Source organism: Sus scrofa, chromosome 13 (assembly GCF_000003025.6).
Source record: "Sus scrofa isolate TJ Tabasco breed Duroc chromosome 13, Sscrofa11.1, whole genome shotgun sequence".
NCBI lineage: Eukaryota > Metazoa > Chordata > Mammalia > Artiodactyla > Suidae > Sus > Sus scrofa.
In genome coordinates, this window is record NC_010455.5 from 80,258,940 (window position 1) to 80,281,464 (window position 22,525).

Here is a 22,525-nt window from a genome sequence, read left to right on the forward strand (position 1 = left end):
GGCTTTTACTTCAGACACAGTCTCAAGTCTAAAGCACCTACTAATACACACACACACACACACACACACACACACAAAGAGTATTTAATATTTTTTAACTTAGGAGTTCCCGTCGTGGCGCAGTGGTTAACGAATCCGACTAGGAACCATGAGGTTGTGGGTTCGGTCCCTGCCCTTGCTCAGAGGGTTAACGATCCGGCGTTGCCGTGAGCTGTGGTGTAGGTTGCAGACGCGGCTTGGATCCCGAGTTGCTGTGGCTCTAGTGTAGGCCGGCAGCTACAGCTCCGATTTGACCCCTAGACTGGGAACCTCCATATGCCGTGAGAGCAGCCCGAGAAAATGGCAAAAAGACAAAAAAAAAGAAAAAAAAAGATAAAATTTTTTAATTTATAGCAGCAATTGTCAAACTTTTTGGTCTTAGGACATCTTTACAGTCTCAAAAACTTTTGAGAATGCTAAAAAGCTTCTGTTTATGCAAGTTTTATCTATTAATATTCACATTAAAAATTAAAATTGAGTCAACTTTAAAATATTAATATATTAATTCGTTCTTCAAATAACAAACTAAACCCATTATATGTTCACATAAATGCAATATTTTTATGAAAACTGCAGTTTCAAAAGAAATTTAGAGAGCAGAAATGTTTCACATTTTTGCAAAACTCTTTAAATTCTGACTTAAAAGAAGACAGCTGGTTTCTCATATATGCTTCAGCCCACTATATACTGTGATATTGTTTTGGTTGATGTATGTTTAATAAAAAAAAAAATCTGGCTCACAGATACAGAGAACAGATTGGTGGTTGCCAGAGGTGGGTGGAGAAGAGGGCAAAGTGTGTGAAGGGGGTCAAAGGGTACAAACTTCCAGCTATAAAGTAAGTCATGGAGATGTAATGTAGCGCATAGTGACCATAATTAATAATACAGTGTTGCATATTTGAAAGTTGCTAAGAAGAGTAGACCTTAAAAGTTCTCGTTATAAGAAAAAACACATTTCTGTAACCAAGTATGGTGACTGATGTTAACTAGACTTATTGTGGTAAGGTTTCACAATATATACAAATATGGAATCATTATATTTGTTATTTTGGCCTTGCCCATGGCATGCAGGGATTGAACCCACACCAGGAGTGTCCCAAGCCACAGCAGTGACTATGCCAGATCCTTAACCTGCTGAGCCACCACAGAACTCCTCAAATCATTATACTGTATACCTAAAACTAATATGTCAGAGCTCCTATATGGCTCAGCAGGTTAAGAACCCAAAACAGTGTCCATGAGGATGCAGGTTTGATCCCTGGCTTTGCTCAGTGGGTTAAGGATCTGGCATTGCCACAAGCTTCGGTCTAAGTTGCAGATGTGGCGTGGATCTACCGTTGCTGTGGCTGTGGTTAGGCTGGCAGCTGCAGTTCCAAATTGACCCCAGTCCAGGGACGCTGCAGGAGAGGCCGTAAAATGGGAAAAAAAAAAAGTCAATGATACCTCAGTTGTTTAAAAAAATTGAGTTCTTCAGAGAAAAATAGTAGATTTATTTTGGCAATATTAGTAAATGCTAGTCAATGTAACATGGGATTAATACAGGTTATATCCATGTCTGTTAAGGGCTTTGGAGCCAAACAGGAATGCTTATAACATTTTAATGGATTTAGGTTACGGGAACGAAACGGAAATTAGAACAACTTTAAACCAAAGCTAAAATACACTTTCCAGTCAGAAAATATTAGTTTAAAACTTTTTCAACCTGGATTCCTCATCTAAATCACCGAAAGAAAATGATCTATTGGAGTTCCCATCGTGGTGCAGTGGTTAACGAATCCGACTAGGAACCATGAGGTTGAGGGTTCGATCCCTGCCCTTGCTCAGAGGGTTAACGATCCGGCATTGCCGTGAGCTGTGGTGTAACGTTGCAGACACGGCTCAGATCCCGCATTGCTGTGGCTCTGGTGTAGACCGGTGGCTACAGCTCTGATTGGACCCCTAGCCTGGGAACCTCCATATGCCAGGGAAGCGGCCCCAGAAAAGGCAAAAAGGCCAAAAAAAAAAAAAAAAGAAAAAGATCTATTTTCTCAATTCTCCGAACAATACCTCTTTAGGAGAAAAGCTAATTCAGTATATACATTGATGGCTGAGGGTAGTAGTCTTAATTCTCTCTTGGAAGTAGGTCTAAGTAAGACTTGTTTTAAAATGTTTCTCCTGGAGTTCCCGTCCTGGCTCAGTGGTTAATGAACTCAAGTTAAGGATCCAGCGTTGCCATGATCTGTGGTGGAGGTCACAGACGCAGCTCAGACCTGGCATTGCTGTGGCTGTGGCGTAGGCCGGTGGCTACAGCTCCAATTCATCCTCTAGCCTGGGAACCTCCATATGCCATAGATGTGTTCCTAAAAAGACAAAATAAAATAAAATAAAATAAAATAAAATGTTTCTCCTTCAACAGGTTTTAAACACAAACTAAAAGTTTATTTGGCGAGTGGAGTTACTATTTTTTTTTTTTTTTTTTTTTTTTTTTTAGGGCCACACCTGTGGCATATGGAGGTTCCCAGGCTAGGAGTCTAATAGGAGCTGTAGCTGCTGGCCTACGCCACAGCCACAGCAACCCCAGATCCCAGCCACGTCTGTGACCTACACCACAGCTAACGGCAATGCCAGATCCTTAACCCACTGAGCAAGGCCAAGGGATCGAACCTACAACCTCATGGTTCCTAGTTGGATTTGTTTCCACTGCACCATGACAATGGGAACTCCTACTCTCAAATTTTTATTTTTGCAATCTTCTATGATGATCATGAATGGGACAGAAATTCAATGTTACTTTTCTATACAAATGAAGATTGCTATATAATTTCAGCAGAGATAATTTCCTGTGACAAACCAAGATCTCACAAGGCTTTTATTCACTGTTTTGGATCTCTATCAAATTTGGGTCTCTGACTTCTTCAAACCTTGTTCTTAGTTCTACACAGGCTCATTTATGGGCAAAAAGCTATACCTCTTACTTTCCTTTAAAAGATCCGAGTTCTCTGGCTCCTCCACAATCACCGCAAAAATGTTTCCACTGTCATACCTTTTTCTCCATCTCAAACTTTCCACTTTCAAGCCATCATCTTTACATTCCTTGCTGAAGCAGGACCTTTTACTTCATCTATTTCTGAATTTTGCCCCATCAATTATCATCACAAATGTTAACTCCTTTTTTCTGGTATTTTCAGTGTCAACAAAGATGACATGTCTATTACAAGCCAGGAACACGGTGGGGGCTTTAATATAAGCCAAGCACAACTCATACTTTTCCTCTAGTAAGTGAGGAAATTGGACACTTACAAACTGTGTATATTTTACCATTAAAAAGTGTTTTAAATGACTGATTACTGATTAAAAATAATGCTTTAGGAAGGTGACCCAGAGGACTGAGCAACCCCAGTATAACTCCACACACCCCCCAATGCAATCTCAGTTTAAAAAGCACAGCCAAGAGCTCTTGCTGCATTTCTCCCAAGATTTTAGTGACTACTCTAAATGAGACATTGTACTGGGCACAGTGGAATACCAAGATGAATAAGGTACTCATAGTGTACCCTTAATTCTAAATGTCTCCTTGTATCTCCCAAAAGTTGGAAGCATTTAGGACTCGGCTTAAATGCCACTGCCACCAATAAGATTTTTCAGATTACCTTATCAGAAGTATCGTTTCTTATGGGATCCTACAGAATTTAGCTTTACTTTTTTTTTCCTTTTTAAAATATTTTTTCTTTCTTTTCTTCTTTTTTTTTTTTCCTTTTCAAGGCCACACCTGTGGCAAATGGAAGTTCCTGGGCTGGGAGTCAAATTGGAGCTGCAGCTGCAGGCCTACACCACAACCACAGCAATGCTGGATCAGAGCCACACCTGCAACCTACACAGCAGCTTGTGGCAACACCAGATCCTTAACCCACTGATCGAGGCCAGGAGCAACTGAACCAAACCCTATGGATTACCATGTCGGGTTCTTAATTCACTGAGCCACAATGGAACTCCAAGAATTTAGTTTTAACTTTTAACATCTGTGCACAGGTCTCTTTTTAGTTTCTAGAGTAGATTCTCCTTAAGGGCAGGGTCACTGTTTACTCATGTGTTTATGTCCACAGCACCTTATATTTGGGTATGGGGGTTTAAGGACAGAGAGTATAGTCCAGGGTCTAAAGAATTATGCTAGACTCAAACTTTACTTCCACCACTCACTTCAAACGTACAATAAAGGGCAACTTAACTTCTTTGAGGTTTGACATATGTAAACTATTGATTATTACCTACCTCTGTGTGTGATGAGAATTAAATTCCGTGTTAAGCACTTAGAACAGTGCCTGGCTTAGTGTTACCACTCTGTAAACATTTATAACTCACTCTCCCAACTGCTGAGAGAATTAGGAGGCAAAGGTTTAAGCAAAATCCATGGCACATAGTAAACATTCTACACTACATAAGTGAATAAATAAATTCACATTTTGTGTCTTATATAAAAGATTTTAAAAGTGTTAGATAATTAACTATTTCATTATAAAAACACTTGGAAAAGTGTTTAAAAAGATTGGAAAAGAAAACTAAGATAGGCAGATGTGAGGGCTGTTTCCAAAAACCGTCTGTTGCTAAAAGCACAGCACACCCCAGAGCAGATCACTGGTAATATGAGGTGGTGAAATTGAGTATTGTTCAGGGGCTCTGGGGACCCAGAAAGTTCAGGGATGAGGATGGAGGGTGCCTGTGAGTGAACCTCCTGAAATTTTATGCAACACTGTGTTTCTCTATGTTTCTTCTATAAGTATCCATAAAGTTTACCACTATCTCTAGGGAATCAACCTCTGTTGTAGTTAAAACTCTGCATCAATTAGCCTTAAACAAACTTTAATTTTTTTTTCTTTCTTTAACTGCAAGGTGAGGAACTTAGACTTCTTAATCCCTAAGGTCTTCAACCTCCAAAAATCTTTGCACCTGTGCTTCCTAACAAATGCAAAAAAGCAGGAAAACGTTTAAATACAAAATACTGACTCTCTTACATATTTTTGGAAAGGAATTCTCACGCTATTGTATTATTTTTCTTCTTAATATAACACTTTTGTGCAAAAGCATTTTAGAGCATATTTGGAGGTGATAAAAAATGCTGTCATTACAGCCATTCTTACCAGCTACTCCATTTGCAAATGTAGAAAAGCATGCCAACCAGTTTTATATACAATTCCCCAAGTCTTTTCTCCTTAAAACGTAAGCTGGGAATTTTAAATTCCACCTCTGATTCTCTATATACTTACTGGGGTGGGATGGAAGCGTGCCTGTTTAAGTTCGTAGTTTGTAGTCAGCACACACTATACCAGAACAAGCCCAACATGAGTGCAAAATCAGCTATCACCGTTTTAAAGGCAGAATGAGTAGTTTTGTCAAGGCCTTCTAAGGAAATCGACATTTTCGGTCTCCTGCTATTTCCCTACACCACGGACCCCGCTGCAGAGTTCAGAAGCTCTGGCGACGCCGTAACCACCGGAATCAGGGACCCCTCAATTCCAGCCATTACCTCTCCAAACCACCCATCACCTTCTCCCTCCCAGAATTCAAACTGGACCAGGGCCCCGCAAGGCCTGAGGCGGCGGCCGCAGCGGGAGCCCAGGCTACTGCTGCTGCTGACTGTGGTCCCCAGGCCAGGAGCTCCAGGTAATGACCTGGGCCGCAGGAGTCCCGCTCCCTCCTGCAGGGCCTGGACCTACCATGGCTCCGTCGGTCCAAGTCCGGGCGTCCTCGCTTGCTACCGGCAAGCAGTCCCAAGACAGACCCACCTTACCACTGACCCGCCGACGGACTGACGTGGAACTTCCGGGAGGAGTTCTCGCGATAGTAGAGGCCAGGGCCAGAGCGCCTGCGCAAAGCCGGCGCAGGGCTGACGTTTGCCAAGCCCCGCCCCAATTTCCTAGGCAACGTGGCCTCCAAACTGCCCCGGCAGACCTGGAGCCGCTGGAGCAAATTGGGGTGTGGCCTCTACTACTCTGCGCGGTGGTTTGGGTCTGCTGAGGGTGAATGAGAATCGGAAAACCGAGAGACAGAAAAGATGGGGGGATTCCCCTCCAGGCTTAGAGGAAACAACCCGACTGCTATCCATGAGGATGCAGGTTCGATCCCTGGTCTCGCTCAGTGGTTAAGGATCCCGCGTTTGCTGTGAGCTGTCTTGTAGGTACCAGACGGGGCTGGAATTGTGTGTGGAACCGCGCGTGGCTGTGGCGTAGGCCGGCAGCTATAGCTCCTATTGGACCCCTGACCTGGGATTTAAATATACCCGGAGGTGCGGCCCTAAAAAAAAAGTGACAAAAAAAGAAGAAAAAAAAAATGGCAAAAAGCAGAATGTTTAATCCAAACACTAATGGCTGGAGAAACTGCCCCTTGGTGTAATTTTGTCACAGGGGCTGAGCAGCGCTGTCAGGGCTCCTCTGAAGGAGTTAGAGGGAAGAAAGAAAGGCAGGCGAGGCTTCCAGCCCGCTGTGCCCTGGTGAGCCTGAGTACAAAGCCCAGAGAATTCTCTACTGGTGCACTGATTGAGGCTGGAAAGATGTGGCCTGAACTGCGGGCTGAGCTTCCCCTCGGAGGGTAGAAAAGAGCCTTCAGGCTCTGGATCTCCCCAGGAGATGGGAGTATCCGACGCTGCTTGACCTGCTTTTATTGAGCATCGACCACGTTGTCCATGCTTTTGTTTCATTTTTTGGTAAAAATTTAACTTTTATTTTGCAGTGTTGTTCTTTCTTTTAGAAACTGGTTATTGATATTCAGCTGTATGCCAAACAGCCTTTTCTCTTAAATTTTCGCATCAGATCTGAATTATGTCCATTTTACTGATGAGAAAACTAAGGCTTAAAGAATTTAAGTGTCCAGGCCAAGGCCACATAGTAAATGGTAGAGGCAGAATTTGATACTGGACTAGTATGGAAGTCTTGTACTCTTTCTACTATACCAAAGTATATCTTCATTAAGGTAGTTGAACACTATAATAAGGACCTGCACCATAGGGGTTACAAAATTAAGTGCTAGAGCATTTGCCTACCACCACCTTCCTACATTCCACCTTTTAAAAATAAATTATTTCAACTTAATTTTTTAAACACCACAGGCCTAATAACACTTGCCCTCTTGGTGCATATAAATGTATAAATGGGAGTTCCCACTGTGGTGCAGCAGAAACGAACCCAGCTAGTATCCAAGAGGATGATGGTTGGATCCCTGGCTTCCTCCAGTGGGTTAAGGATCCTGTGTTGCCCTGAGCTGTGGTGTAGGTCACAGACTCAGCTGATCTGGGGTGGCTGTGGCTGTGGTATAGGCTGGCGGCTGCAGCTCCGATTTGACCCCAAGCCTGGGAACTTCCACATGTCCCAGGTACAGCCCTAAAAAGCAAAAATTAAAAAAAGAATAAACGTATACCTCAGGCCTGAGAGTAGCCTTGGGGATTTTTTTAGACCTCTGCATTAAAAAGAAACACACATACATGTGTGACATTCAAAGAGAGACAGAGACTCTGCATCAGGTAATTTGGCTTTTAGCAGGAGTCTTGTCACCATTGTAATCTCTTTGTGGGTTTTAGTTTTCCTTACCTTAAAAAAAATTAGGTTGGGAGTTCCCGTCGTGGCGCAGTGGTTAACGAATCCGACTAGGAACCATGAGGTTGCGGGTTCGGTCCCTGCCCTTGCTCAGTGGGTTAACGATCCGGCGTTGCTGTGAGCTGTGGTGTAGATTGCAGACGCGGCTCGGATCCCGAGTTGCTGTGGCTCTGGTGTAGGCCAGTGGCTACAGCTCTGATTCGATCCCTAGCCTGGGAACCTCCATATGCCGCAGGAGCGGCCCAAAGAAATAGCAAAAAGACAAAAAAAAAAAAAAAAAAATTAGGTTGAATAATTTTTAAAGATTCTTCCATTTCTACTATTCTGTGCTTCTATCATGTTCAACAGTAGAAAGAAGAGTGGGTCTGGAACTGGATTTTAGTGCCAGCAGTGTGATCTTACATAAGTTGAGACAAATAATTGAATACTTTGTTTATGCTATGGAGTGATTGAGGATCACAAGAGTTAGTTGAAAATTTTGCAAATGTGAACTATACCTAATCTGCTTGTATACTGTAACTTCCAAGATTTCTGATTTCTGGATACCTTTGCCCTTGAGAGAGTATCTTCAGACTTGGCACTGTAACAAGTAATACAAAATAAAATGATATCTCTGTTCTCAAAAAAACTTGGTGGGGGATAACTTAAACCCTTGTACATTACTAGGCACCCAAGGATTTACCTAATTGGTACTGATGAGGGGCTGAGCCTCCAAGTATCACACTCACTCTGACCGTATGTTTTCTTATTTTTCCACAGCAATTAACCAACATTAAATTCTGCAGTTGTGCCTTGTAAGTTCATTCTTCTTTCAACCACTGAATAGTGAATTTGTACTGTATCCAAGCACTATATTAGGTGCTGCCTGAAGATTATACCTATAAAAATTTAGTCTTAGATTTAGGTTGAAAGAAATTTCACTTTAAAGAAATAACATTCTCAAATACAAACTAATGCATAAAATAACATCAAATGTATGTGTGTATATTCCTGTGTGTTCAACTGTGGGCTTAAAATGAAAACTTTTGTTTTCTCTTTGGTTTAAGAGAAGACTAAAAGGTTAGAAAAATAACTCTGGGGAAGAAAAGAAATACTGATAATCTTAGCAAATTGATAAAGGGTTTCCCAAGAGGTTGGTTGATTGCAATTGACCAACAGATCTCAAAGTCTTACCTGGTCAATTTCTAGGATGACTGTTTCAACTCTGACTTTCTGCTGCTGCTGGGAGAATTCTAAGTGGAAGTTCAGCCAGCAGTGCCTCTATCAGTACCCTACATACATACTTCCCTCTCTATTCTATTCCCACCACTTCATGAGAAGTTGAGGAAGTGAAAATAATTCCTTGAGGAAAAGTGTAGTTGGTATTTTTAAAAAATAGGATATACCTTGTGGTGCAGTGAGTTATATATCCAACATTGTCACTGCAGCAGCCTGGGTCACTTCTGCATGCTACAGATGCAGCCAAAAAAACAACAACAAAAAAATGCCCCATCACTTAGCAAAGTATTGAGTAGGAGAATGAATGAGAAACTAGTTTCTTCCCTCAAAGGGATTGCAACTCATGAGACGTACCTATAAACAACTCAGGATAAAATACCCAGCTGGGGAAATAAGTATCATAAAGGAGGCAGAATCTGAGCTGGACCTTTGGACCGCAAAATGTCCAGGTTTGCTTGGAGAATGGTAATCATTCTGGAGGGCAGTGAGGGAGAAGGGCAGAAAGGAAGGATAGGGCTAAAAATCTGAAAATCTGCTTAAATAGGAATTGGTCTCTGATTCAGTAAGTAGTTGGGAACAATTAAGCCAGAAAATGTATTCATATATGCACTCTATAAGATTTATCTTTTGGTGACGTATGAAAAATGGATTGGAACAGTGAGATACTCTACAAATTTGGGGTATGTGAGTGTGGAAATAACTACTAAATGCGTAGGTTTCTTTGAATGTCCCCTTCTGTACCCAGCATTGAAATATGCACTTTGCATTCTGCAATTTGAATAGTGATACTAAAAGAAAGTCATTATTTTCAACTTACAGATGAGAAACTGATGCCCAAATGGGTTAAGTGCTATATTCCATGCCACAGTGCTCAAGAGTTGATGACATACTTGAGATCTGAACCCAAGCTTATCTCTAGAATGAATGCTCTTTTTATTGGACCCTGGGTTCTTCCTTTTTCACTAAGAAGCTAGAATCAATAGGACATACAAATAATTTGAGTTTGTTTTATGAGTTAAGTGATTTGGAGGCTCCCTAATGCTAATGTTTTGAATCTAGTGAACTTAGAGAAATATCTTTAATTAAAGGAAGAATTGAAGCCAGTAAATGACACAGAAAAGGAACAATTAGAATGAGACAACTAGGGAAACTGTATGCCACAAAAGGAAAGAGATGGTGAACATAGAGTGACTAGCAGTCTAGATGGCTTTAGAGAACTTAAGAAAACATAGTATTTGGGGGGAGAAAAAAAAACCATTGCCAACGAATGAAATGATTATGAGGACAATAGTAACCTTGAATTTTTTCTTTTTTTCAGTTGAGTAATGCTAGGGGAAGCAGGTTTGCAGGGATTAAGAAATGATTGGATGACAAAGACACTTACCAAAAGTTTAGTGGTGAAAAGGCAAATGTTGATGTCCCACTGAAAGTGGATTGATTGTCCCTGTATCTGGGGTGTAGTTGACATGAATTAGCTCATGATAACATTCTGAATGGATGTGTGCCACTGCATGGGCCCTGGCAGTATGAGTGGGAGCTAGTCAGGAGGGTACATGCAGGGCATTTTAAGTGGAGGGAATTGAGAGTTCGATTTTCCCAGAGAACTGAAAGTAGTTTAACATGTTTGGGCCAGAGACTAAAAAGGGGGAGGACTGAGAAATGGGGCTGGAAAGATAGATGAAGCTCAGCCCGTGAAAGCCCATGATTGCCAGTTTAAGAAGTCTGGACTTTATCCTGAAGGCTCTAGGGAACCATTGAAGAATGTTAAGTAGGGTAATCTTCATGCTCTATTACTGATTCATCATTGCATGTCAGCTACTTTCCCTATTAAAGGAAATGTTAAGGTTCTCAGCTGGATTTCTGCATGAAGTGAATGAAAGTGAGAGTTTTGACCACATAATCACATACTGACCATGGCGAGACTAAACTGAGTTGGAGAACCACTGACTTGTCTACCAAGAAGAATGAAGCTTATGGTTGCCTGACGCTTAGAGGCAAACCTTTGACTGACTGCAACAGCTTTGATCGACTACAATGTGCTATGCACTTCATATGATTAACTTCTAGGAATTTAAAATTTGTTAACTTTGCTCCACAGGAGTTTGCTGTGGGATTCAACCTAGAAGGAGTATTCACTTTTGTTTACCTGAAAGTGTAGATATCCAGATTGTCACTCATGTTTTTGACATGAGTACAATTTTACCTTCTTAAAATTTGCACTGAGGATTTCCCACTGCAGCACAATGGGATCGTGGCATCTCTAGCACCAGGACACAGGTTTGATCCCTGGCCCAGCATGGTGGATTGAAGGATCTGGCATTGCCACAGCACTGTGGTGTAGATCTGATCCCGGGCCCTGGAACTCCATATACAGCAGAATGGCCAAAAAAGAAGAAAAAAATTGCATTAACTGCATATCTCTTTAATAAACATATTTAGAGGAGGCAGAGTTTAAAATGAGCTTTGAATGAAATGGAGGGGGAATCGCTGGACAATTGTAAATATGGCAGTAGAGTTTTGGGAGCTTGTCATTTAGTGACCTCCATAGCGGTCCATACATTGGACATTCTATATCCAGCTCTTCACATATATGGTGCTAAGACCACCAGTGATAAGTCATGACCAACAGGTTCTGGAGGCTTCTTTGACTCAGGGTTGTCTTGTAGAGTGATTCTCTGGGTCTCAACTTCATTACCTACAAAATAATGTTGAAAAAAAAAGAACTTTAAAAGTCCCCTCAAGGAGTTCCCGTTGTGGCTCAGCAGAAATGATCTGACTAGCATCCATGAGGATGAGGGTTCAATCCCTGGCCTTGCTCAGTGGGTTAAGGATCTGACATTGCCGTGAGCTCTGGGGTAGATCGGATCCAGCATTGCTGTGGCTGTGGCGTAGGACGGCAGCTATAGCTCCAATTCGACCCCTAGCCTGGGAACCTCCATATGTCGCAGATGCGGCCCTAAAAAGACAAAAAACAAAAAATAATAAAATTTCCCTTCTGCTCCAAGCTTCTTTAGAATTTTGAGTCTGTGATTGTATATTCTTGTCAAATGAAGTGATCAAGGGGAGTGGCTGCAGGATATATTAATAGACTTTTGTTTGTTTGTTTGTTTTGCTTCATTCATGCACCAATGAGGTAGTTCTCCCCGCATATTTCACAGCATGCATTGCTCTTTTTCTCCAGAAGCCACCTTAAATCAGCAAGTTTTTGTTGAGGCTTTCTTACACTTGGAACAATTCTGGGTAAACTGGAGGGTCCTGGGGCTTGGGGCAAGGAGCCTGGTGGCTGTGAGGTGACCAGGAGCATAGGCCCAAGTGTGGATGGTATGCAGAGTTCTAGGGGAACATTCTCTGACAACCAATGTTTAACTTTCCAGAGAAAAGATTTTACACAGTTTTATATAAGCAAATTGATAGGTTTAGAGCAATTATGTTTCATTAAGAATTATGTCCTTATAAGTGATAGTGCTGCATGTAAACAAATGAATAATAATGACAAATAGCCTGGATATCTGGCATGTAGCTGTTACCTTTAAATCAATGGAAAAAAATTTTTAATGTGGAAGTGAAATATTTGGAGTGACAAGGCACTGCACAGTATAATCTCCATCAAATTGCCTTATTCTACTTTCTTCTAAAGAAGTTGTCAGCTCAAGTTGATCTAAGGGCATTACTGAATTTGAATTCGAATGTAGTTTAAGCCCCAAGTTTTAAAAATGAAGTCCTTGGGCTCAGAACTGATATGCTTCTGTACTGGAGATGATACTCCAAATCTTATTGCGCTGCACTGCCACAGGACTTTTCATGTGATGTTACAGCAACTTCACATTGATGGTACTTGATCCAGTCACTAAAATCCAAATACTGGAAGAAGAAATTGTTTCTTTTGCTAAATATGGCCATACCTTGGTGACTCAGACATTGACAATGAATACAGAAATAATTTTATCCAAAGAAGCTTTATATATACAGCAAATGTTAGTTAATTGGGTTTTTATATATATCCCAATTTTATGTGTATATATATACATACATATATATATATCTCCATTAAACATACATACACATATAGGTAAAGTCAATATCTGAGGAAGATGGAAGAAGATTACAGGTGCTTTTGTTTATTTATATTTTCTACCTTTTCTATTATAACCATATATTGTGTAATAAAGAATATAAATTATTATTTATATGTATGCAAATATAAAATGTAGCAAAGGAGCTTGTTATTTTAAGATTAGTTTTAATCTGACTATAAAACAAAGACATACCTTTTATTTTCTGCATAAATCTGGATTTTCATTTTATAAAGCCCATTTGAGGTGCAGCAAAATGATATAGTCACATCCAAGAGTGAGCAGTGTGCCAAAGAAGAGTATACAACACCTGAGTGAGGGTTACAGGGGAACTAAGAGCCAGGTTTTGAGAAAGGAAGTTATTCTATGGATTTTTGGTTAAGATGTATTCCTGGTAGAACTACACAAGGAAGCAGCTTTGTTGAAAGGTTTAAAGTTGCAAGGGGGAGAGGTGAGACCATGATCAGGGAGCAGGAAGGATGAGACCCACTAAGGAGCCTGGTGGAAGGGCTGAAGGGGCTTGTGTTCAGCTGGTATGAACTAGTAGCCAAAACATGTATTAAAATAGCAGTTGTTGGATAGTTGCTTCCTTGACTGTCTCCACTATCCTGGCAGATCAGGTCTCTCCCCTGAGTTTCTCCATATTCTAGCCACTAAGGGGTAACAACTGACACTTCCAGGGGCCCCCAGGACCCTAACCTTGTGCAACGGTTAGCATCTAGTCTGACATTAGCTATCTCTTCTGATTGATGAGTGCTGGTGCCTTAGCATTGTTAAATATTTTGAGTATCAACCCTGATCATAAGGTAAGGATATTGAACAGGTCCTTGATGCATCTGTAGATGAGGAATAAGTGAAAGGAGAAAGCAGGCATTTTACACCAACAAGCTGTCTTCACAGTAGGGCGAATTATAAGGTAAGCCTGGTTGGTCTGAGGCAGCCACTTCCAACCTCTCAGGTAGCCCCTTCTCCCTTTCCCACCAACTCTGTGACATTACAGAGCCTTGTTCTATGATGTCCTCAAACACTGGACTGATAAACCCATCACCTGGCCCGTCACTTTAAAGTGCAATCAATCAATATGAGTTTTATCAAAGCCTCTTTCAGAGTATCCAGAATTTTATAGGGGATCGCACTCAAGGAAATGGGAACAAGTTTTTTTTTTTTTTTTTTTTTTGTCTTTTATCTTTTTAGGGCCACACCTGCAGCACATGGAGGTTCCCAGGCCTGGGGTCTAGTCGGAGCTGTACCTTCAGGCCTACGCCATAGCCACAGCAACACGGCATCCGAGCCACGTCTGCAACCTACACCAATGCCAGATCCTTAACCCACTGAGCAAGGCCAGGGATTGAACCCGCGTCCTCATGGATACTAGTCAGATTCATTAACTACTGAGCCGCAATGGGAACTCCCCCAGTTCATTTTTGAATGGTATTTTTTTATGCTTGCGTAGAATTCTAGGTTAGCACTAATTTTCTTTGAGCACATTAAAGCCATATCAGGCTACATTTTCTGAATTGCTGTTAAAACTCTGTTGTCAATTCCTTCTTTGAAGGTAATCTTTTTTTCTCTGCTTGCTTTAAGATTTTCTCTATGCCTTGGTTTTCTGCAGTTTCCTTATGAGTTGTTTAGGCATGGGTTTTATTTTATTCTGCTTGGAATCCATTGAGTCCCCTATCTGTGAATAGGTGTCTTTCATCTGTAAATTTCTCAATCTCTGTCCTATTCCCTCTTTCATCTCTTCCTGGCATGCCAGTGTTAGAATTTTGTACCCCGTTCTCCACATCTCCTACACACTTTTGGGTATTTCCCCCATTCTCGTCTCTCATTCCTGCATTCTGCGTGAGATCTTCTGCACAGCTCACCATTTCTCCCTTACCTTGTCAGTCTGTTGCAAATGTTCTCATTGAGCTTTACACTGCAGTTACTGTATTTTTAGTTTGGTTCTTTTTTCATATATGGTATGTACCTTTTCATAGTCTCCTTATAGTTATTTTCAAGGTTGTCATATATTTCTGTAAACATGGAAACCTTGGTTTTTAAGACTGGCTTTAATAGTTAAAGGCTCTGTGGGTCCATTTCTTCTGTTGTTTTGTTAGTTCTCATTCCCTGGATGCTTAGTTATCTTTGATTGGATAACTGGTCACTGTCCTTCAATTATTTATGTGGGTGTTCTGAAACCTAGCTTGGAGGTACCCCCCTCCTGAGAGGCTTTATTTTGGTTTCACCAGGTACCTGGTAACAATAACAGTCAAGATCTGGTCACACCAAGTTCTTACCTTAAACACCTTTGGCCCACCCAGGCTAAGTGTACACACAGTACAGATCCATAGCAGGGTGTTCTGTGGTTATAGTATATTGAAGACTTCTTGTTTCTTCTTGTTTCCTTTTCATTATTTTGCCTTGCTTATTGCCGTGGAAGGCTTTCCTGCAGTTCCCTGAGGTTGAGGGGTAGGGGAGGCAGATTTACATCTGGTTTCTCCTCAATCTGTGTGTGTATTCATTTGGGAAAATGTCCTCTGAGGCTCTTCAGCTTCTGTGGGTCTCAGGCCTTGACCTGTGCCCATCCAGACCCAGGCCACAGCAGTAATGACAAATGATCTTTGGGGTTTTGATCACCCAACGGTCTTTTTACCATTTTCAGAAGAGGCTCTCATCCAGATATTGACCTGGGAGTTCTTTATTGTATTTTTCAAATCTTTGATTATTTTGAGGTAGTGGTGTTTATTTAAGTCTATTTTAGTGGGATTTGTTGTCGTTTTCAGCAAGAGTGTTGATCTGAATAACCTAGCTTGCTATTAACAGAAACCAGAAGCCTCTAGGGAGTTTATAATTGGTTCTTAATGAAGGCATTTTGAGCGAGAAAACAATAATGATGATAAGTTATCCTGACTTAGGATGGAGCAAACAGATCTAGGTGAAATCAGCATGGAGCTGCATTACAGAATAATAGGACACACCAATGCTACACTTTTAAAGGAGGTGAGACAAAGAGAGCCCTTGGCAGTGTCCCTGAAAATTGACCCCACGTGGAAGGATAACATTTTGACATATCGGGTGAGGATTTTCCCCATGTTCCTTCATGTGCCTCTTTTCTCCCAGCATCTCTTAGCCTTGACTCTCCAACAGCCTCTGTTCAATCATTTGTCTCAAGTTCTCCCTCCATTCTCCCCACCACTGCTGCTTCCCTGACCTGGATCAGAATATGAGGGAAAGGTACACAGCATTACTCGTCTTCCCAGGTCAGAGCAAAGTATTCTCCCAGGGGGAAAAAAAGATATACACATATAGTTTTTCATACAATTTCAAAACTTCACAGAATCCATGTAAAAAATCCAAGCACCAAGTCAATGACGCTGACAACGCAAATTCAATAAGCATTTCCTGACGCCCTTATATGCTAGGCATCATATAGAATTCTAGACCTAGAGAAAAGAAACACCCTCCCTATCCTAAAAGTGCTTGAGTTTATTGTGATAGTATAGTAAAAACATTGTCTTCACAAACATACCCAGGGCAATTAGTTTTTGAAGAGATTTTATACAATTATTTTTCCTGCTCAAAAACAAAAAACAAAAACACCCAGGAACTCCTGTCGTGGCTCAGCGGTAACAAATCCAACTAGTATCCCTAAGGACACAAGTTCGATCTCTGGCCTCACTCAGTGGGTTCAGGATCTGGCATTATGAGCTTAGGTTGCAGGTGTGGCTCAGATCCACAGTGTTGTTGTGAGCTGTGGTGAATGCCAGCAGCTGCAACTTGGTTTCAGCCCCTAGCCTGGGCACTTCCATATGCTGCAAGTGCAGCCCTAAAAACAAACAAACAAACAAACAAAACAAAAGAACAAAAAAAACAAACAAACAAACAAACAAAAAACCCAGGAAGATTAGATGCATATATATTCCAATCATAGCAAAAAGAACAGGGGGCTAGCTACAGATGTTAGTGGCTTGTAGCCACATGGCTAAATAAGAATGAAGGACACAGTGCAGTTGTCACCCTGCAGGTATCAGTGGTGCTTACACAAAAGCCATGTTCCCATAGGGAACTGGGACCAATGGCAGTGGTAAGAGGGCATCCGTGGGACACTAATGAGAAGGGCAAGGTATACACAGACCCTAAGAGCCCTGGATAAGGATGGACATCAATCTCATATTTGATTAAGGTGAGCAGACAGAAAGACGAGAAATTTAGTCACACCTTCCAACAGTCAAGATTATAGTGAAGAAGGGTTCCCTTGTGGTGCAGAGGGTTAAGGATGCAGCATCGTCACAGCAGCAGCTCAGGTTCAATCTGCTATAGCAAGACCCCCTGCCCAGGGAACTTCCACATGCCGTAGGAGTGAACGGCCAAAAAAAAAAAAAAAAAAAAAAAAAAAAAAAAAGATAACAGTGAAGAGGGCTCTTAACGCAAACTTAGAACATTTTCAGATCAGATATGCCCCCCATCTTATCCCTTAGCACCCTCACTGCAACTTACTGAAAGGTTAGCATGTTCACCAAAACTCTGAGTAGAACTCACCAGTGAATTAAGACAGGGTGAGTTCCTTAGTCTGTGACTACATGGTGAAATTGCATCACACATTTAAATTTACACAAATTCAGCTCTTTGAACTTAGAAATAAAGAAATAAATAATATTTGCAGTACCTCTCTCCTCTTGGAATGAACACAACATAGAAGTAAATCTGCTGTTCCTTTCAAACACCTCAGCTCCTTTTTACCTCCTGTGATGAGATCCTATTCTCTCACTGGATGAGATGCTGGGGTTTGAAAACAGATGATTTTCCTATCACCTGTCCTTAAATGCAATCCATCTGTGGATACTTAACCCAGCAATCAGGAATCAAAGTGGAAAATGGCTGTGTTAGATTTATGGCAAGTCCTCATGTCTGTTTCCAGCATGGTTCTTTCCTAAGGAGGTGTTTAAGAGTTATTTCATCATGATTTTGTATAATACGCTAAATGCAGAATCCAAACTTTGCTTGTGTGAATCTGTCTTAAGTGCAAAACCTCTCCTTTTTTGTTGAGAAAGTGCAATTTAGACAACTAAGCAGCACATTTAGTTTGCTTCACAATCATTGGCCATGGAGAATTTAGTTTGACATTTCAATTCGATGGCACTTTATAGAAGACCTACTGTGTGCAAGGCATTGTTAGGTCTGCTGGGGATACGGTGAAGATTCCTGCTCTCTAATAGCCTTCACTGCCTGTGCTGAGCTCCACGAAGGAGGTGAAAGACAAAGTTAAAAGGAGGAAGGTGGGATTCCGTCTGCCTTGGGAGACTGAAGAAGGCTTCTTGGAGGAGGTAACACTTAAAAATGGGCCAGATTGCAGCTAATGAGTAGTAACAACCATTGGCCACATGTCACAGAGTGAGGCACTTCATCCAACAGTCCTGAAAGTACTTCCATTTACAAATGAGAAATCTGGTGGTGACAGAGGTTAAATAACTTGCTCAAGATCACAATATGTGAAAGAGCTGGGTCTCAAAGCCACATGGGTGTTGTAAGGAACAGCTCCACCTGTTACAAGGGTAAAGTTGACCTAACGAGGACCCAGAATACTTGATGATAAAAAAAGCACTCAGCAAATGTTAGTTCCCTTCTCCTCTTTCTATGTTGTATCTCTATATTGTAGCTCAGAAGCAAATGTTTAATAAAAGGGCCAAGAAGAAGTAAGCTGGAGGATGGGACTGAGGTGTGTAGGGCAGGAAACTGGTGCAAATCACTGGGGCCTGGCAGTCTCAAAGAGGAACCAGGGCAAATCCCATGTAAAGGCTGCTTTAGGTCTTCGCAAGGATACCCAAACCTACTGTCTATAGATATTATTGATTGATCTCCAGGAAAAAATACACACTAATATGTGGTGTGAATATATATACATAATATATGTACACATACATAATATATATATACGCATATATGTATATAGTTGGATATTGCATGAGAGTAGCTTTTTTTATTTTTTACTAATTTACCTTCAGTGAGCATGATTGCTTGGCTGCACTGGATCCCCTTTCTGTGTGGAGAACTTCCCCATCCCCTGGCAGCTTGAGCTTGAACATGGCCATGTGGCCTCAGTACAAACTGTAAGGTGCTGCTGTCCAAGCTGAATCTTGAGAGACTAGTCAGCTGGTGATAACTCAGTAGAGTCAGGAGCATAGAGGGCATGCCCAGGGGGATGAAGTGCAGCATTGCCAACAGACAGGATGCGGGACCGTGATGCCTATAGTGCTCATGGCGCTGTGCCACACACACGGATACTTGGTGGGATCCTAAAATGCATCTGGTACAGACCTAGAGTTGGTGTCTACATTTTCAGTCAAGAATGCTGCCTAGTACAATAGCCAGTATCCTGGCCACAAACAAAAGATGATATGATGCTCTCAACCATAGCTTTCTGCAACCTGTAAGAAATCCCTAAATGTCACTGTAATTTTAATGACAGCCAAAGCCAATTTGGGATAGCAAGTAGCTATTCCAAATCAGCCCTGGGTTTGGTTATCATTTATGGAAATAATGCTCTTTTCTTAGATATATGGGTGGCAAGGCCTGAATCATCATCGAGCCAGGCCTGAGCCTTGGCTCTGTGTGGCTCAGCTGGTTCTTGGCTTCTTTCTTATTATATCTAAAGCTGGGTCAGACCGTCCAGGTGGAATGTTCATAAAAACCAAAGCCTTAGTGTGAACATTTTCTTTAAGGTCAGGGTAATTTACGGTCTGTCCAGAGGAGCCTTTAGAGATGTAGAAGAGAAGGCAGAATGTGCCTGCAATTGACAATGCACTCTCATTAGCCTTCACTCCTATTAGAAATTGATTCTGGCACGGTTCCTTCAGGTGGAAAGAGACTCTTGTCAGCAAATGTCTGTTTCTTTTTTCACACATCGGGATTCCCCCTACCAAAGCATTAAAGCCTTTTTAATGTTCCTTTAGGAAAGGTTAAATACAGTCATCACCAACATTTGGAGTCATATCTGCCTGCTATTTCCGTTGTGCTTTGCTTCTTGGGCAATTAGCAGTCATGTGGAATGGAGGAGCTTTTCCTCAAATCACCTGAACTTGACTGCACTCTAGGCCAAGTGACCCTGAAGGAAAACATAGCCAGACAAGGCACGTCACCCTGGCCTTGGTTTACAGCATGTGTCTCCCTTTCTCCCTACCCCTGTGGATCTTGCTTGCACTTTAGAAAGAGATGACACTGTCACCAAACTGCTTGTGACACCTTGCAACTTGACTTGAGGTAGGATCCCTGAGAACACACTGGCCCCTTTTGCTAGATGAGTTGAAGCTGACAAAGAGGGCAGTTGACTCCTCTTTGTATGTGGTTGTTAGCATTCCTGTAACTTTCAGGGTATTGGATAATGTGATGCTTAAGTTTATGTGTCAACTTGATGGGATCACACGTGCCCAGCTATTTGACTAAAAATCACCTTGGGAGGAGTCTGTGAGGGTGTTTCCAGAAGAAGTTAGCATTTGAGTTAGACTGAGTAAAGCAGATGGCCCTCCTTGGGGTGGGTGGGAATTGTCCAATCTGCTGAGGGCCCAAACAAAAGAAAAAAGTGGAGGAAGGGAGAATTTGCTCTCTGCCTGTCTGAGCTGGGGCACCAATCTTCTCCCACCCTTGGACTGAGACTTAGATCATTGGCTTCCCTGGTTCTCAGGTCTTTGGACTCTGAATTATACCACTGACTTACCCGTGTCTCCAGCTTGCATACAACAGATCTTAGGATTTCTAAGCCTCCATAATTACATTCCTCCTGATAAATCAAACCTCTCTCTCCATCTCTCTCTCTGTCTCCATACATGTGTGTGTGTTGGTTCTATTTCATGAAAAGCCCTTGGTAATACAGATAATGTCTCCTAGTAGTGTCCATAGTGCTCACTTCCTGATCCCATGCATTTTAACCTGCTTAAATTCATGCCCCCTTTGGTTAAATAGAAAAATTCTCAAATCTAATATATGACAAAATATGACGCAAATGAACTTATCTATGAAACAGACACAGACCCACAGACATAGAGAACAGACTTCTGGTTGCCATGGGGGAGGGAGGTAGGGAAGGGACAGATTGGGAGTTTAGGATTAGCAGGTGCAAACTATTACATGTAGGATTGATAAACAACAAGGTCCTACTGTACAGCAAGGGGAACTATATTCAATATCCTGTGATAAACCATATTGAAAAGAATATGAAAAATGGAGTTCTGTCTGGGCACAACGGGATTGGCAGCATCTTGGGAGCACTGGGATGCAGGTTTGATGCCCAGCCCAGCATGGTGGGTTGAGGATCCAGCATTGCTACAGCTGCAGCTCAGGTTGCAACTGTGACTTAGATCTGATTCCTCACCTGGAAACTCCATATGCCATATGGCAGACAAAAAAAAAAAAAAAAAAGAATATGAAAAAGTATATGTATGTACAACTAATTCATTTTGCTGTGCAGAAGAAATGAAAACAACTCTGTAAATCAACTATACTTGGATAAAATAAATTTTTAAAATGTCTCCCATACCATATATTGATCATTACATCTCTCACAGATTCTCAGATGGAAGAAGATATTAAGTTTAATTTCCTTTAAACTTACTGCTCATTTTAAATGTTTCCATGTATGGAAGCATATTGAATATGCTTTTAAAAAATTAAGTTGATTCCCTGGAGATTTGGGTCAGCTAGTATAGGGAGAGGCCCCTGGTTAACAGTTATGGATTATGGCAAACCTGCAGGGTGCTGGACCCAACCTCTTCCTTATAGCCGTTCACTTGAAACACCGACTAGATTTTCCAGATTTCCTTGAAGTGAGGATTGACGTGTTATTTAGTTATCACACCAGTGATATGCAAGCAGCAGTCTGCCAGCGAGGGTTCTGGGAAAACCTTTTCTTTCCTAGTAAAGGGGACAGACATAGCTGGCTCAATCTCTTCACCTCTTTTTAACTTGGGGAAGTTCACCACCATTAGCAAGCTCAGTCTTTTCAATGTAAACTAATAATAGTAACCAATTCATGGATTGCTGCAAGAGTTATAAAGATAATACATTTGAAATGAGGATAACTTTAAAAAAATATTTTCCCTGTTTTTTTGCACCTCACATTTCTTGTGTGTGTGTGTGTGTGTGTGTGTGTGTGCTACGACTCCCCATCCCATCCCCTTATTCACGGTCAACTATACTACCCCAGGGATTAGATGTACCATATAAAAAAAAGATAAACAAGAAGTCCCTCCACTCAGTGGGTGGAGATGAGGAAAGAAAAGACACAGGGCACAGACTAGAGAAATCAATAGCCTAGATGTTTAGATGTTTTTAAATTTGTAGATATCAGTACTTGACTTCCAATTCCCAGAAAAATGAAATAGATGGACTTTTCCCTACTTGTCTCTCTAGTTTAACAGACCAGCTAGGGACCTCAAGACCCAAATAATGACACAATAGTGAGTCTTCTGGGTTGTGTTTTTGTACTATGTATTCCAGACTTGGAGCTGAAGAAGGCAGCAACCTGGAAACACTGATGGGCACACACAAAACAAACAAACAAACAAACAAACAAACAAAGCCTAAATAAGAGCCTGCTCTCATTAACTAATGGACCAGGAAAGGGGAAGTCTAGAAAGCAGAAAACTTTTAGACAACGCT

At 41.4% G+C, this 22,525-nt stretch overlaps 1 protein-coding gene and 1 long non-coding RNA gene across 3 annotated transcripts in view; both read right to left on the minus strand.

The window, feature by feature from the left end:
* The window catches only part of COPB2 (coatomer protein complex subunit beta 2), a 44,349-nt gene extending 38,480 nt beyond the window's left edge, over positions 1-5,869 (minus strand). The window contains exon 1 of one of the 2 annotated variants that reach the window (XM_021069531.1): positions 5,730-5,853. In XM_021069531.1, coding sequence (XP_020925190.1) covers positions 5,730-5,732 — 3 coding nt within the window. In that variant the 5' untranslated portion in view covers positions 5,733-5,853. Of the gene's footprint in view, positions 1-5,729 lie in introns of both variants that reach the window. The other variant, XM_005669884.3, reaches the window with a different exon arrangement.
* On the minus strand, positions 9,627-20,903 carry LOC110256305. Its single transcript, XR_002337701.1, has 2 exons — positions 17,541-20,903; positions 9,627-11,514 (listed from the first exon to the last, which is right to left on the minus strand). It is a non-coding gene; the product is annotated as an uncharacterized LOC110256305 (long non-coding RNA).